Source organism: Leucoraja erinacea, chromosome 36 (assembly GCF_028641065.1).
Source record: "Leucoraja erinacea ecotype New England chromosome 36, Leri_hhj_1, whole genome shotgun sequence".
NCBI classification, from domain to species: Eukaryota; Metazoa; Chordata; class Chondrichthyes; order Rajiformes; family Rajidae; genus Leucoraja; species Leucoraja erinaceus.
In genome coordinates, this window is record NC_073412.1 from 5590527 (window position 1) to 5607803 (window position 17277).

The 17277-nt window shown below is 40.0% G+C and overlaps 2 protein-coding genes across 4 annotated transcripts in view; both read right to left on the bottom strand.

Annotated features, from left to right (window-relative positions):
* Positions 1 to 9982, bottom strand: part of etfa (electron transfer flavoprotein subunit alpha) — a 226477-nt gene extending 216495 nt beyond the window's left edge. The window contains exon 1 of the mRNA XM_055662543.1: positions 9979 to 9982. The gene's annotated coding sequence lies outside the window, so the exon portion shown is untranslated. The remainder of the gene's footprint in view (positions 1 to 9978) is intronic.
* Positions 1 to 17277, bottom strand: part of scaper (S-phase cyclin A-associated protein in the ER) — a 234954-nt gene that overhangs the window by 109823 nt on the left and 107854 nt on the right. For all 3 annotated transcript variants that reach the window (XM_055662538.1, XM_055662537.1, XM_055662536.1), the window contains one exon: positions 10332 to 10397. In XM_055662538.1, the coding sequence (XP_055518513.1) occupies positions 10332 to 10397 (66 nt within the window). The remainder of the gene's footprint in view (positions 1 to 10331; positions 10398 to 17277) is intronic.

Below are 17277 nucleotides of genomic sequence, written 5' to 3' on the forward strand. Positions count from 1 at the left end.
CCTGGTATGCAATTCCTACCTCTCTAATGGGTCAGTGTAGGTATGTTACAAAACGTACCTGAATCGTCATTGGGACTCTGCCCTCAGCCATGTCCGCGTTTTGGCGCTGTTTGGAGGGGGCGGGTTTAAAACGCGATTTTTACTAGGCTGTACTAATCGCAGATGTTCAGCCTAGTAAATCATTAACGAAAAATCGCTGCAAGACCCGGTCGCAAAAGGTATTATTAGTTTTATAGGCCTCGATAATATAGTTCTAATAGTTTTTAAATTATTGTCTGATTCCGCAACCTCTCGCAGCCCCAGGGTTTTATAAAGCAAACAATTAAAGGTATGTACCTTATTTTTACATTAAATGGGGCATATATATAACCCTGTATATCAAGTTATCTATAGCGAGTAGTTCATTTTGGGCTTTTTATACCCCGCAGTATTTTTCTCGGCATTTGAGGGCACTAATCCAGCGCGATATCAACGTTCTAAACCAGCGCGTTCCACATGAACCCACTAGAAAGCCGATTTAAATGGGCATTTATTTACAGCAATTGAACACTAAATTCCTTCCATTTGGCCTATAAATTAATGTAAATTAGATATAAAAATCATGTTATATTGTGAATTATTTGTGAATAATCTTTGGACACTTAGGTTATTTAAAAATGTTAATCTTTCCTTAAGAAATGGGCCTTTGATTATCCAAGATCACAGCTTTTTTGTAATGTCCATTGAAAATCAATAGGGAACAAGATGCTAATTTCCGAGTATGAAAATGGCCATAACTTTTTTAATACTTGAGATATGAAAGTGAATTTGGTGTCAAATTAAACTTATTGTTATGCTTTATCTGATGGGATAAATTGCAGACTTGATTTTTTAAATCTCAAAATTTTGTAACATTGCTAGTCAGTGTACATTGGCTTCATTAGCCTCCACTCAAATGACACCGAGGGAAACCTAAGAAGGAGATATTTAATTTCTGTTATCAAGTCTAATATCCAGGTAAGAGTACGTTGGAACTGCATAAGAGCCTGGGTTCCTTTCAGATCATCTCGAAGATATGCTCTAGAACATGAGTTTGAAATTCAAATGTGACATGAAATAAATGTTAAAGTGTTCCCCATTTTTTCTTCTTCAATTACTGCTTGGGATTGAGGTTGACAAGCTATATATGGGTTTATTCAGCATTCCAAAATCTATGTGCATTTTTGGTATTTACTAAGACGATGTCCGGGGAGTTGAAGTTAGATCTGCAATACAGACCATCATCTGCTGTGGAAAGTATAAGCATGTTGGTCAATATGGAAGGATTTCACAGGCAACCTTCCAAGGGCTTTGATTTGAATCCGATTAAGAGATTTCCTGGAAGTAAATCAAGGGGATGTGACCTTGAACACAGTCCTGGTTTCCATCTCAGTAAAATGGTTAATAATGCAGCATTCATTTGGCCATCTTTTTGGCTGTACACTCCTTGCTCATTCCTACAGCTTCGATCCTTGCAAGACTGCCTAGGTCAGTTTGAGAGAGTAATAAGAGGATTCCTCAAGATTACAGACAATGGATAGAAAACGAGGCAATTTCTCGAACTAAATTAAACAGGGATATAACCATACAACAATTACAGCACGGAAACAGGCCATCTCGGCCCTTCTAGTCCGTTCCGAACACTTACTCTCACCTCGTCCCCATCTACTTGCACTCAGACCATAACCCTCCATTCCTTTCCCGACCATATACCTATCCAATTTATTTTTAAATGATAAAATCGAAGCTGCCTCCACCACTTCCACTGGAAGTTCATTCCACACAGATGTTCCCTGAAATACAAACTATGGGTGAATCCCAAGCAGCCACATGGCTATCCTAACCAAATGCACATTTCCCCAAGTTACAGAGGGACACTTTGCAGGAAATCAATGTATTAAATAAACATTTGGAATGATTCCATTAGTTTCACCACGAGAACCCTGGTTGCCTTCCACAGCTCATGAAACATGATCGAACAACCTAGCATTAAAAAATGCATCAACCAAAGTATTTTATTACCAATTAATATTCAAATTAACACTAGCTGAAGCAGGCATGCAGAATAAAGGTAAGGACAAGGTATAAGAAGGAACTGCGGATGCTGGTTTAAACCTGAGATAGACACACAATCAGAATTCCCTCCACATCCAATTACAAAATGGAGCAATTACCATCAAAATGTGGATTGAACAATAGTATGGATTTCTGTACAATAAAATGAGAGAAGGTGATTCACAGCAGCAATCAGAGCTACGTAAAGACATATTAGGAAAGGTATCTGAAAGCTGGTCACATGTATATTTTTAAGAGCTGCTCAAAGATGAAAGAAAGGTGGGAAAAATGTACGATGGTACAATATGATGCATGTCAAGCAGGAATTAATACTGCTATACTTATAATGATACCCACAAGATGGATGAGAATTTTTTATTTTTGAAAAATGTAGAGGTAGCAACCAGTTTTGGATTTCTATTAGAGATACTTAGCAGGAATAGGAATGCAATGATGGGCAGATGGGCCGACCCGACTTTGGACTTTGAATAATGGCGTCTAAAGTGGTGGCGCCCACATGTGTAATATATGCAAAAGGAATTTCACCGCGCAGTAGCATATGTGACATATAAAGCACTATTGAACCAGCCTGATTTTAATTGGACAAGGCACAAGAGTCTTGGAGTCTGTTCAATGCAGTAGATCATCTGTTCAGAATATGTTTTAATTTAGAATCTCATTTAAATGCCACTGACGGCTTCTCATTCATCTAAGACGTGCATCTATTAGTTCGAGGCACTGAGGCTGCCTGAACTAATTGGTTGGAAATTGAATTTGTACACCCTCTCGCTCAGCTTGACCTTCTAAATGGAAGGAAACTGCCCCACAATAAAGCCACGAGTTGCACGAGCAACTCTTCAGAATCTAAATTATGTGGTCAGCTTTAATTGGAGGTTGTTAGCATATTTATTTTGATAAAGTATTCTGTGACTGGAAAACAGGCTGCATGGAATGAGCTAAATTGAAATCACCAATCTGGTGAACAAGGTCTATAAATAGATCTTTTGCAATCAATGTACAATTAATAATAGGCTTTCAGCACCAAAACAACATTTTGATGTTAGCTTTACAAAAGCCAATTGAGTAAAACAAAATCTTGGACAATATTTTAATAAACTATATTTATTATGCTTCCAAATTTCTTTCAATGTATCAGTTCTCATCTAACTATGACCCCAATTAATATTTCACATTTTTTGTATTTCAATTGTACGGTTTGTGCTTTTCCTAATTTTCAGAAACCACAAAATAACGGCAGTTTCTACAGGACGTGTAATTAGCAGAACATAAAACATCTCAAGGAGGCAGCTGACTCTTGATGTCGGCAGTCGCACAGTTTACGTAAACCTTTGACCAGCTCAGAAGCCAAAGAAGGATATGAGAAGCTGAGTTGGCTGCATGGTCGCAGTTTATCCCAGAGCTTGTTCGTCATCGTTTATTCAGTTTGGGGTCGAGTCCACTTAGCCAGTTAAAGCAAATCAATGGACACATCCATCAAATAGTAACCAGAGTCTTGCAATTGGTCCTACTGCCCAAGATGGGCTGCTCACAGCAGTATACTTTGGAGTCAAACGTACACTTGGTTAGGAGAAACACGGCAATGCAGATGCTGGTTTACAAAGAAATACACAAAGTGCTGGAGTAACTCAGCAGGTCAGGCAGCATCTTTGGAGAACATGGATCGGACTGATTGTGGGGGGCCGGGACAGGAACCTGGAAGAGAGGGGCAGGACAAAGCCGAGTGAGTCGATACAGATGATAGGGAAGGGGGGGGAGAGATAGGGGGATCGATAAGTAGATGTTTGGACAATGGCCAGAGTTCTATGAATTGCCTTAATAATTTAGATCTTCAGGGCTGAGAGAGTGCTGGCATGAACTTTCAAGATTCTTATACAATGCACTCTTTTAGACTATTACAACATTAGAAAGTGTTCAATCAAAGGGCAGTCAGCAGATGTGATGCTACATTCCTAGAATTATGAAATCTTCTCTGCCAAGAAAGAAATGAACAACATCACCCATTTATGACTAATATTTTGCATATATTAAGGCTAACTAAAAGTTACTTCCAATGATGTAAACTACACATGGTTGCATTGCTGAATGTAAACAGATAATCCATTGCAACATCAGAGGTGGAAGGGAGACTTGATAGAAGTATATAATATTAGGAGAGGAGTCAGAGAAATGGTGGGTGCCTGCAACGCATTACCAAGGTGGTGGTGGAGGCAGATACGATACCGACATTTAAGAGACTTTTATGTAGCCACATGGAAGTATAGGGAATAGAGGGATATGGAACATATACAGGCAGGTGAAGTTGGTTTCACCAGGCATCATGTTTGGCACAAACAACATGGGCCAAAGGGCCAATTCCTGTGCAGTACTTTCCTCTGTTCTTTACAGGTGACCACAGAGTTACAGGAGGTTGTGTGCCTACACAAGGAACAGATTGTGATGTCATGTTATTTACACGTGTGAAAAAAATAATTTCAAAATTATAAATGTTGCATTGACATTTACTATTTTCACATAAATTCCATGAGAACAAATTTACAGTCTGCATCTCAAATTTTAGATGTGGGTGGTAAGTTCTGCAAGGACAAATTGTCATAACTCGAATGTCCAGAAAGCAAGGTAATCTCATAGAGTCATAAAGGTTTCAAATGTCATTTGTACCAATTAAGGTACAGTGAAATACGAATTACCACACAGCCATACGAAATAAATCATCAAAACACACAACTACATAAACGCTAACATACACATCCACCATCAGCGGATTCCCCACATTCCTCACTGTGATGGAAGGCAAAAAAGTCCAATCTTCTTTTGCAAGAAAGGATCTTTAACCAAAAACATCAGCTTTCTCTGACACTGCCCAACCTGCCTAGTAAGTCCAGCATTTTCTGTTAGTGCTTTGGATCAATAACACCTGCAGATTCTTCCCCCAATTTCTTTTTTGCGACCCTATCATTTTCAAGAATGATTTACTTTTCCTTGAGAAACTGCGCGGTTTCACTCAACACGTCTGAATAGTAACGTTCCTGAGAATAGAAATTCAATAATCCTTACTAATGGTGTTTGGCATATATTTTCCCTTTTTTGCTATCAATTAAAGCTCATTAAACTATCAATGAGGGCTTAATGATTCCTCAAACCCAACACAAAAATGATTACACTTCACCTTTGTTTGAGTGTCACAATCAAATATTAATTCAACCACAATGCCAAATGTATTTGCATTTGCCTGCATTTCGAGAATTCAAGACAATATCTGCATTTCCTAATTGCTGGCACCGAGTCAAGTGCTTGATGCTGAATATATTATCTATTATGATACACCACTGTTACATTTCTGATAGCATTGTCCCATGTATGAGGTACTAAACAAAGGCTCTGTCTATCTTGCGTAGGAAGGAACTGCAGATGCTGGTTTAAACCGAAGATAGACACAAAAAGCTGGAATAACTCAGCAGGTCAGGCAGCATCTCTGGAGAAAAGGAATAGGTGACGTTTCGGGTTGAGGCCCTTCCTCAGACTGAGAGTCAGGGGAAAGGGAATGAGATATAGACGGTGATATATATGATGGATCAGGCAACTGATATAGATTTCCATGATGTTCTTCAACTCCCCGGCAAACATTCCTCCTTCCGTGATCATAATAATCAACTAGAATCCTTGCTTGCCTTCAGTGGAAGACAGAACGGCAAACTAATCTAAACTCTCGAGTAATTTATGGCGTGTGAAATGCTTTGGGACTTTCTGTGGTGTGTGAAGTCTACGGGTGGGATGCTTTTCATACTTCAAGGGTACTGGTTTTAATAAACCTTACTGCCAAAAGCTCAGCTCGAAGCATTTCATTGAACAAAGCTTTCACCTGTCAAAAGGGCTCTCGGGTACATAAACTATATGCCTACTCTGACCCCAGCCAATGACAGAGTGTTGAGTGTCCCAGTGGAACCTCTCATATTATGGCTTCAAAAAGAAACTTTTCACAAACTTATTTTTCTCACTCCAATCCATTCACATAGGATGGAAGGGTTGCTATATTACCGGCATAAGGAGCTGACAGTTGAATCTTGTATTCAGCATTGTTGCCAATAATGTGTCCTCCTGACCTATTCGACACTTAAAGCAGAGATTTCTGTAAATTCACATTGCACTATGAGGAAACCTACAGTGGTGAAGCAGCCAGCAGTGCCATTCAATATCGCAGCTTTTCACCGATTCCAGCCAGAAAAAAAAAATCCCACAAAATGATTCACTTGTTTAACGTACCATTTCTGAATTAGTAGTGGTGATTCAATTGAAGCACACGTTATGGCACCATTAGGTCCCTCATATTTTAATAGCTGAATTATGATATCTCCTGTCAGTATTTTATTGTAAAAGTATTGAGACAGTGAGAAAAGAGAACTCTTTGTACTCTTGTGCAAATGATAATCATAATCTTGAGCTCCCCCTCAGGCTTTCATGCAAATCTTTTTATTTTAAATGACAGCTACCACTGTCCTTATAACAGGAAGAAGAATATCAAATGCGCTGGGATTAAGATACAGTGGCTCTTCGAGTTGATAGAATTTTACAGTGACTATCTCAGGCTAGTTTCCCGTTGACAATTGAGACAATGAATTGTATAAAGCTGGTGAAATTATAGTTTATGATTAATAGATTCCCAACCTACCTCCTGTAGAACAATGAACATAATTCTATGACTTTAATTGTGAGGAATTAGTTTTGAGTCTTTGATCAGCTATGCGGTGACTGAGTACTTAACTATCAATTAATCAAAGGAGTACGAAAATAGATTTGTAAAGGAAAAGTTACTTCAGAGTACAGTATTTAATTTAATTTTTCCTCAATGAAATCATCGGCAAAGTGCGGAGGGACATTTTAGCGTGAATGGTAGATACACAGAGCTCCAGGAAACATTTCATAATGCACACACAAGATATTCTGAGCAGAATGCCAGTATAGGCATTTATCAATGAAACGATATAAATACTAGTCTTGCCTGTTTTTAATACTACTTACTTTTTGAATTTACCTCGGCAGATGGCAATCGGAGTTCCTAACCAGTTAAGCTATAACTGCTGGCAAAGGCAGGTCTCACACTGCCAGTAGAAACTTTCAAAAGTGACAGTGCCAGAATAGGGATTAAAATTGAGAACAGGAAATCTCACATAGAATGAGAAAATGCTTGAAGCATATGCATTTTGGGACCATGAAACTTAAGGCAGCCAATTTATCTATTCGAATTGCAAACCCAGAGGGTGGAATTCTGATCTCTGATCAACTCTTTACTGCATGTGGTACTAAACAGAAAGGATGATAAAAAACCTTCATATTCCTCAACACTCTTCTGCAACAGAAAAATAGTTAACACAAGTAAGGAAGGTTAGTTATAAATGGAAAGTAGATGTTTCATTGCAATTTTCGCTGTGTGTCTTGGGGTTCTATTTATGACACATTGGATGGGGTGACAATTTCATGTTTGAAATTCTGACTATGCTTCAACACAGTGCAACAATGGGAACGTTTTTACGGTCACTCAGCTTACTGTAAACAAACAAGTACATAAGTAAGTAAGTTTATTGGCCAAATATTCACATACAAGGAATTTGCCTTGGTGCTCCGCCCACAAGTAACAACATGACATAAATGTTGAACCTCACTATGAAGGAAAAGTAGAAACAACGAACAGCAATTCTGTTGATTTTTAATTCTGCATCTACCTCATTAAGGTATCATGCTTTGATAACATAACTGGAAAAATTAATCCAAAGCAGCTGCAAAACCTGACAGTTTGAGTGTGGAATTAAGGTGAATTCAGTTGAAATAACATGAACCTGGATAAAATGAATCTCTCTCATTGTAATTGGACTTCCTCAGAGTGCTGAACTCCTCCATCACAGTTTCTACAGACAAGGCCATAAAGTTTCAGAAAGGATACAAAATTGGCTTTAATTTTTAATGAACGTTTAATTGTTTTGATAAACTTGGGTAAAGAAGTTTAATTGCCTTTAAAGTCAGATTGCTTAGTTCTAATTATTTTCCCACCAATTTTACATCTATCAGTTGTAAATACAGAGAGCATCGTGGCTTCTAACACTAACCCGTTCCTTGCCCTCACTTTGTAGTCACCAGCAGCCCTTCATTCAAGTTGCCGTGCGAGTATTTAGTCAGTGTTCCGACTACACTGCATGGGAAGCATCACAATCTTGCAAAATCTGCCCTCATCCTAAGACTGCTACACAGATTTAATTCTCAGCAGAGGCCACTTCATGGTGATCAGAAGCGGGGCCTCCAGTTGCTATCACTTCTTATCCCAGTGTGTAGGAAGGAACTGCAGATGCTGGTTTACATCAAAGAGAGATACAAAATCCTGTAGTAAATCAGGGGAGCCGGCAGCATCTCTGGAGAGAAGGAATGGGTGACGTTTCGGGTTGAGACCCTCCTTCAGACTGGGTTCTTACCCCGCAACTAACTCCAGGGCAGTTGTGACTAAATGTAATTGTCCAGCTGATTTCTTCTCTATGACTCAGTACCACTTTACATGGCTAATTTAAGTTTTCCTAACAAAGAAGCAAACTAAATCAATTTGTGCTAGACAAAAATATTGGAGAAACTCAGCGGGTGAGGCAGCGTCTATGGAGTGAAGGAATAGGCGACGTTTCGGGTCAAAACCCTTCTTCAGACTCTGCAGTTTTTCTAGCATCTGCAGTTCTTTCTTAAACAAATCAATTTGTGCAATTGCTTTGTTCCATTACAGCATCTATATTAAATAATACATACAGGAGAAGCAGGAGTACACCTTCCTCTTTATAATCATCAAATCTGCAAGAAATTCTCAATACTGTTGATCTATTGCACTTCCATAGAGCTGGCAGTCAGATTTCTGGTATCTACATAGCAAATAGCAAATGGCCCCTTCTCTTTAGGTCTTCAGTTTCATACTCATCCATTATCATTGGCCAGTAACTGCCTTAAAAACATGATACAGCAGTTTGGATTATCCTGCCAGCGTCCTTTCACCTGCTTCTCAACCCTTTTCTCAAAGATTTTGCCATTCCAATATAAATTGTTTAACCCTTTCTTTTTCTAAGTAAGGTCCTCAGCTCCATAAAGTTAACAGTTATTTCCTGCTGGATGAAAATAGTGGTGTATTTCTGCAAATATTTGTTTATATTAGATACACATCAGCTAAACAGCTGTTTCCTTTATCATTGTAACTTTTTTGCATATCTTTAATTAATTTGTTCTATATCTCTCCACATCACGAGCGGCAGCATTTTGAAACAGTAATCCATGCCTTTATTTCATCTCGGCTGGATTACTGTAACGCACTCTACTCTGGAGTCTCACGAGCTACGTTGGCTCGTCTCCAGTTGGTCCAAAATGCTGCCGCTCGCCTTTTAACCGGAACTCGAAAGAGGGAGCACATTACGCCAATTTTGGCCTCCCTTCACTGGCTCCCAGTGCACTTTCGAGTTCATTTTAAAATTCTTTTATTTGTTTTTAAATCATTGAATGGCCTTGCCCCGCCTTACCTCTCTGAGCTGCTCCACCTAGATGCTCCTGCCCGGTGCCTCAGGTCAGCAGATCAGCTGCTCCTTGAGGTACCAAGGTCTAAGCGGAAGCTCAGAGGGGATAGAGCCTTTTCTGTTGCTGCCCCGGCACTCTGGAACACCTTGCCGCTGCAGATCAGACAGGCCCCTTCACTGTCCATCTTTAAATCCTCCCTAAAAACCTCCCTAAAAACTCACTTTTATTCACTGGCTTTCGACACTGGCTGAGACATTGTTCCTGTTTTTAGTGCTTTTAATGTCTTTTAATTTTTACTGTTTTTATAGTCCTGTCGTCTTAATGGTTTTAGTAGTTTGTAATAACTTTTTGTTGACTTCCCATGTACCGCACTTTGTGGTAACTGATGTTGTCTAAAAGCGCTTTATAAATAAAGTTATTATTATTATTATTATCACCGTCTATATCTCTCGTTTCCCTTTCCCCCGACTCTCAGTCTGAAGAAGGGTCTGGATCCAAAACGTCACCCATTTCTTCTCTCCAGAGATGCTGCCTCTTTATTTACTCCAGCACTTTGTGCCTATCTTCGGTTTAAACAAACATCTGCAGTTCCTTCCCACACATAGTCTCTAATGTGGACTTGCAGATGGAGAAGCTAGCCACCATTACTCACACCGGCTTAATTGCTGTTTACATGTTAAATGAGCCTTATCTATTTAAATGGCACTTACTTTGCTTTGAAGGGAGAATCTGGGATCTGAGCTTTGGCTTCCAGTGAGCTTTCATACTCTTTCCCCCTGGATGTGGACAACAGAAGAAAACATTAAAACATTGGCTGAAGAATCTTAAACAAATCTAAAATGCATAGTATGTATTAGTTATTGTTTCAATGCAGAATAAACTATGTTGCCTCATCATTACTTAACCCCTTCTTCAAAATATAGGTTTGCAACTTCATTTTCACGGTGGCCCGAGGTACCATCGTTGTAACCCTTCATTCATCTGTGAAGTGCTCATCTGGACAAGAGGCGCCACGAGAGGTTGTTTTAGGATTATGTTACATTTTGATTTAACTTCAATTTAAAAATAGTTCGTACTGCATTCAACAAAACAGTTTAACCAGCATTCTCAGCTAATGACCTGTGATTTTGAGACTGATTCCTGATTACCGATAGGGGCCAGCATCGTGACTCAACAGCTGGCAAATATCTTCAGTGACCAGACTTCAATTCTAACCTCGAGTGTCTTCCGCTTGGAGTTTGCATATTCTCTCCACTGCTTCAGCTTCCTCCCACCTTCCACAGACGTGCTGGAGGGTAGGTGGGTAGCAGGAGAATTGATTGCAGGGAAATATGAGGGGTAATGGGACAGACGGGAATCAGAGTGTTGGCATAGATTTGACAGGACAGATAGCCTCCTTCTACGTGTCGGAAGGAACTACAGATGCTGGTTTAAACCGAAGAGACACAAAATGCTGGAGTAAATCAGTGGGACAGGCAGGATCTCTGGAGGGAAGGAAGGGGTGACGTTTGAGGAAGGGTCTCGACCCGAAACGTCCCCATTCCTTCTCTCCAGGGTTGCTGCCTGTCCCGCAGAGTTACTCCATTATTGTGTGTCTATCTTTAGCCTCCTTCTATGTTGTCAGGAAATGTGAGAAACTTGCAGTTATGTTTAGGTGCATGTAAACGATGACGAAACAGAACAGCAGAAAACTACAAGTGAACAACGCTTGTAGGCAGCGCAGGTCATTTATAGCATTCTTAGTAAAACACACCCGCACGTCTCTTTATTTCTAGCTATACCCATGAACCACAATATTCTAAAATCTACTATATCCAGCACAAAAAAACACAAGGGACTACAATTTACAGGTCAATTGATTTATAGCAAACAAATGGGAAAAGCAGTTAATAAAGTAATGAAGGTAGACGAAAATGCTGGAGAAACTCAGCGGGTGCAGCAGCATCTATGGAGCGAAGGAGATAGGCAACGTTTTGGGCTGAAACCCTTCATACTAAAGCAGCTAAGTGATTTCTAGAACATCTGGAATATCCAATATGACACTGATTATTTTTCTGCACTGCCCATTCATTATCAATCCATGAGTTTAACTGCATGGCACCTCACACAACATTTTAGAGTAAGCAATGCTCTCAGATCTTTGCTTTTATCTCTATGGATAAAATATAGCAGCAGAAACATTTCCCAGACAAGAACATTATTGAAATTTACACTCATCTTGTTGGAACGATTAAAACATATAAATCCAAATGATAGGCCTACGACCATCACTTAAGATTGAGAAGGCTACAAAAGAATGAAGGTTGAAAGACACTAGTTTAGCCCTTAAATCCTACAGATTGCAGAAGGGATGAGTGACGGATGTGGACTTATTACACAAGTTGAGCACTTGTTGAGACATGGCCAAGGCTGACAACGTCCATATTTGCAAACCTATTCCGTAAGTCTCCATTATAGGCAACCCTCAGAATATTGGTCTTTTGCTGTGAGTGAAGGAGGAAGTTGTAATTTTTCAGTTCCCTTTTCATCTATATTTTTTGTCATTGAAATCTTCAGTTTCACACTGCAGATACCAGGTATAATTGGTGCATTGTGATTCGCCTTGCATTGTATGAGAACACATCCATAAAACATGACAAGCTCAGTTAGAAACTAATCATTTCCTGAATTAGTTTCTGACTAATAACAGAAATAATTCAGTTTAAAATAATAGCCTGCTGGCAATCCCAATCAAAGATGAAGTCATAAATTCATGTGGTAGGGTTGATTTACATTCCATCATTTCCCCCCACCTCCACTTTTGAAGTTGGTGATTCTAGTCAGACAAAGTACCGCCACCCGTCACTGGCCAGTACTTCACCAAATCGTCAGTCTTCATGCCTGAGCTTAAACCAAGTTTAATTCCAAAACGACAACTCCATCTGATATCTGGGTGCACTCCCATGTAGCGTTAAACCATAATCAGAAACCTTGTAGAAACATGGAACTGGGAATGCTGGTTGACAAAAAGAAAAAGACACAAAGTGCTGGAGTAACATCTTCCAAGCTGCCCGACTCGCTGAGTTTTACCCCAGCACTTTGTATCTTTTTTTAAATCAGAAACTTTGGCTGTTTATGTTCCCCATATTTACATTTACATGGATAATGAGGACAGGTTTAACATTCCCAAGGCTGAGAAGCATTTCAGCCCTCCCACAAGTACAACCTAGAACAGATCCTGACTGTCGAGATGGTAGTTTTAGTTTTGATCCATTTAACATTATGATGCAAAGCTCGACCAGGGCATCAGAAGATTTCACTAAAACCCCGGAGAAAACAAAAGTGGGGTTATTGAGATGAGATAAAAATATGCTAACCAGATTAAAACAAAATTTCTGTTTAACTAAGCAAACAATTTTTGATATAGGCATTTCCAAAACGTGATCGTACATAAGCACAGTATTTGAAAATTGACACTGATGGTAAATAAACTTTCCAGGATTAAGAAATAAGTAACTGGAAGAAAAGTTATTAAATTTTGTGTGCTAACTTTTTAGCTGTTTGTTATTGCCTATAAATCTATACATCTTTCATGTAAGTTCTATATGCAGGGTGAAGGAAGATAAAGAACAGTTGGAAGTACATTTACCATTTAAAACAGCACATAGGGTGGCACAGTGGTAAAACTGCTGCCTTAGAGCACCTGAGACCCGGATTCGACCCTGTCTATGGGTGCTGTCTGTGCAGAGTTTGTATGTTCCCCCTGTGACCATGCGGGTTTCCTCCAGGTGCTCTGGTTTCCTCCCACATTCCAAAGTGGAGCAGGTTTGTAGTTTAATTAACTTCTGTAAATTGCCCTTAGTTGCAGAATGCAAAACTGGGATTGCATAGAACTAGTGTCTGGGCGATTGATGGTCGGTGTGGACTCGGTAGACCAAAGGGGTCCATGTTATATCTCTAAACTATACTAAACTAGTGGTTTAATTGAACATTATTTTTCTTGTGTTTAAGAAGGAACTGCAGATGCTGGAGAACCGAAGGTTACACAAAAAAGCTGGAGAAACTCAGCGGGTGCAGCAGCATCTGATTATTTTTCTTGTATTGCCGATCTTGTACCTTGATCATTTTGATGATAATCCCATCAAAAGGAGATATATTTACACATGACAGAAATCAATGGTCTCTTGGAGCCATTTGCAATGAACTTATCAAAAAATACTTAACAACTCCTCGTATGTATCGCATCTAAAATAAATAACTTTCTAAGCTGTTTTGCAAATAAACAATTATACTATTCTACCAAACAATTATTTGAATTCTGAATGTCCATTTGTTCGCAAATATATAAAATAATCTTCTAGGCTGCTTTGAGACTTTGTCGAAGAAATGCTGGAATCTATACAAGACGTAGTCCTGCTGCTTAATAAAAACAACAGCCTCCATCTGTCTTGTTTACACTGGCAAGCAGCCGCAACTTCCACAGATAAGGGGCACCACTGCTGCGTTTGGCTCCAACTTGTCCAGATCAACAGGTGAAAGCTGTCACCTAAACATCAACCTTCATAGGGCCTTGCGCCCAACAGTACTACAACGTAATTTGGTACCAAGTCACTCGTATCAGCAGTGCATGTATAGAATCACTGCACAAGTATGCAGACAAAGGGGAGACGTACTGGCAAAGATAGCAGGGGATTAGGGAAAGAAGTTGATTACAGTGAAATAAGAGGGGTAATGGGATAGATGGGAATCAGAGAGTTGTAGGAAGGAACTGTAGATGCTGCTTTAAACCGAAGATAGACACAAAATGCTGGAGCAACTCAGAATGCATTATGAAGTGTGAAGGAGAGACTCGACCCAAAACGTCATCCATTCCTTGTCTCCAGATATGCTGCCTGATCCGCTGAGTTACTCCAGCATTTTGTGTCTATCTTCATTGTGACTCCCTGATTCACTACAGTAATTAGAAACCAGACTCGTTCCTGAAATACAAGGTTACGCAATAGGCTTATGAAGCAGCATATATTTAAAAAAAAATGATTTTGACCAGCCAAAATGGGAAATCCTCAACTGAAATAAAATGCTTCAATGAACCCAGCAGGAAGATTGACACACAAAAAAAAATGCTTGAAGATTGAATCACCGGCAGTCAGTAATTTTCTCCCTACTGTTTTGGTATTGGAATAGAATGATGCCAATAACAGGAGGCAAAGGTTAAAGTATGTTGCCAGAACACACAGCTCCAAGTGAGAGAGTGGAGAATGAGTATGCATTGCCGTTTCTATTCTGCGCCAAATTAATATTGCGTCAACTTATATATCATATTTAAAGATAAAAAGATAACCTGAGGCGCAACATGGAAGCATAATTGGATGGAAATTATTTACCAAATGGGCACGGTCCCAAATATTTTTAGACAAGTTTGATGAACAAAAGCGTATGTAAAAGTTGAACAAATGAATAGCAAATCAATCCAATATTCTAAAATCTCATTGTTTTGATATCCCGCCAGTTAACTCAAGCCAATGTTTAAGAAGGAACTGCAGATGCTGGAAAATCGAAGGTACACAAAAATGCTGGGGAAGCTCAGCGGGTGCAGCAGCATCTATGGAGCGAAGGAAATAGGCAACGTTTCGGGCTGAAACCAAGCAGAAGTAGCATAAAAGGTGTTTATTTATCAATTAACCAAAAATCAATTATGCAGAAGTGCGGTGAAGTACAGGTACAATGAAAATCTTGCTGGGAGCAGAATCACAGACGAGACACGTAAACTTAGAGGACACACAAAAATATAAATTATGCACATATTACACAGAAACTCTACAAGGTGATGAAATAGAGAAGAAGGGGTGTAAAATAAACTAAATGGTGGTGCAGAATAAACTTCAGTCTTGTAGATAGTAGATGAGATGTCAAGAGGTGAGTCACTCTCCTCAGAGTGACTACCTGCTCTTGTACAGACGTTGTTTATGTATCTGGTTCATTTAGTTTCAGGCCAGTTGTGACACCCAGGATGCTGACAGTGGGGTCTCAGTGCTGGTACAGTCGTTGCACATAAGGGTAGGTGGTTACTCTTGGTTTTTTTGTTGAGTTGGTCATTACCGATCATATCTGTGGCACCATGACCCAAGCCTGAATATTGTCCAGATCCTGCTGCATGCAGGCACGGGTATATAATTTGCTGAGGAGTTGCAAATGGATCAAACACTGTGGGTGGGGCGAATGGGTGAGAGAAGCCTGGAAGAGAGGAGGGGCAGGACCAAGATGAGATCTGGAGCCCAATGATCTTGATGAAACACACACCAGGCATCGATGAGTAAGGTTGGTAACCCAACCATCGATTGGCAAGTATATTATGTTAAAACCAGGGCAATTTTCCACATTACTGGGTCGATGCCACTATCAGAACTGGAACAATCCGGATCGAACGCACAAATTATTTTTCTCATCACAGCGTTGGTGCAAATATGGGACAAAGAGCTGAGAAACTAGAGTTGGGATGTTGTCTGCTTCCATAGCCTTTGACGTCAGTACTCGCAAACATTTCGGAATATCGCATGGAGCAAATCAAATTGGCTGCAGACTGGGGTCCCTGATGGTCGGAGTATTAGGGGATGTCAAAATGAATCATCTACACAGTAAATCATGAATGCAAAAATGTATTTTTCATGTGGAAATCTAATGCCAAGAATTATAAAGTGACAATGTTGGCATAAATGAGACACAAAATAAAATGGTGCAGCTCTCAAGACATACAGGAACAGAGATCTGGATTATGCATTGGAAGTGTCAGTGTAGGTTGAGAAATGTTTAATAAAGTACTGCCAGTACCGGCAGCACAAACTTCCTGGTAAAGTAATATCATTTTTTTTTCCTACAATCTTTTTCTTCACTGAAGTAAATTGCAGAGAGTTGTGGACACAGCCCAGACCATCACACAAACCAGCCTCCGATCTACACGTCACATTGCCACAGGAAAGCAGGCAACATAATTAAGGACCACCCATTCACTTTTCCCTCCTCTGCCGTCAAGCGGGAGATACAAAACGTTGAGAGCACGTGGCACCCAATTCAGGAACAGCTTCTTCCCACTGTAAGACACAGAGTGCTGGAGTAACTCAGCAGGTCAAGTAGCATCTCTGGAGAATAAGGATGGGTGACGTTTCGCGTGGGGAGACTTCTTCAGATTCCTTTCCGTTCTTCTCGCTGTTATCAGATTACTCCCATAACTCCCGTAAACTTGGGTGTAGCCCTGATCTTCCAACCTGCCACACTGCAGAGGACAAAGGTGACTCGGGTTGGAGGAGGTGGGAAGGAAGAGCGATCATCGGGACTATATGGAATACTTTTGTAACCTTGTCGGCACCCTATGCGTGGCCACTCTTTATTTGCTTGTGTATTGTAGGCAAAATAAAGGATTTCACTGTGCCAAGTGCATGTGACAATATAGTATCAATCAATCAATCAATCTTGGACTTTGTTTTATCTGCACTTTCTCTAACTGTAAAAACCATGTCCCACGGTGCTAGTTCATTCCAAGAGCTCTCTCGAGTTTGCCCCGATTTGAACTCGGAGATTTACGGTAATGGCCACTCGTCGGTACTCGGGGCTCTCGTGGACATTTTCCACCATGTTGAAAAATCTTCCTGTGTTTACCTGCCGTTAGCGAGTCTTCCCGAG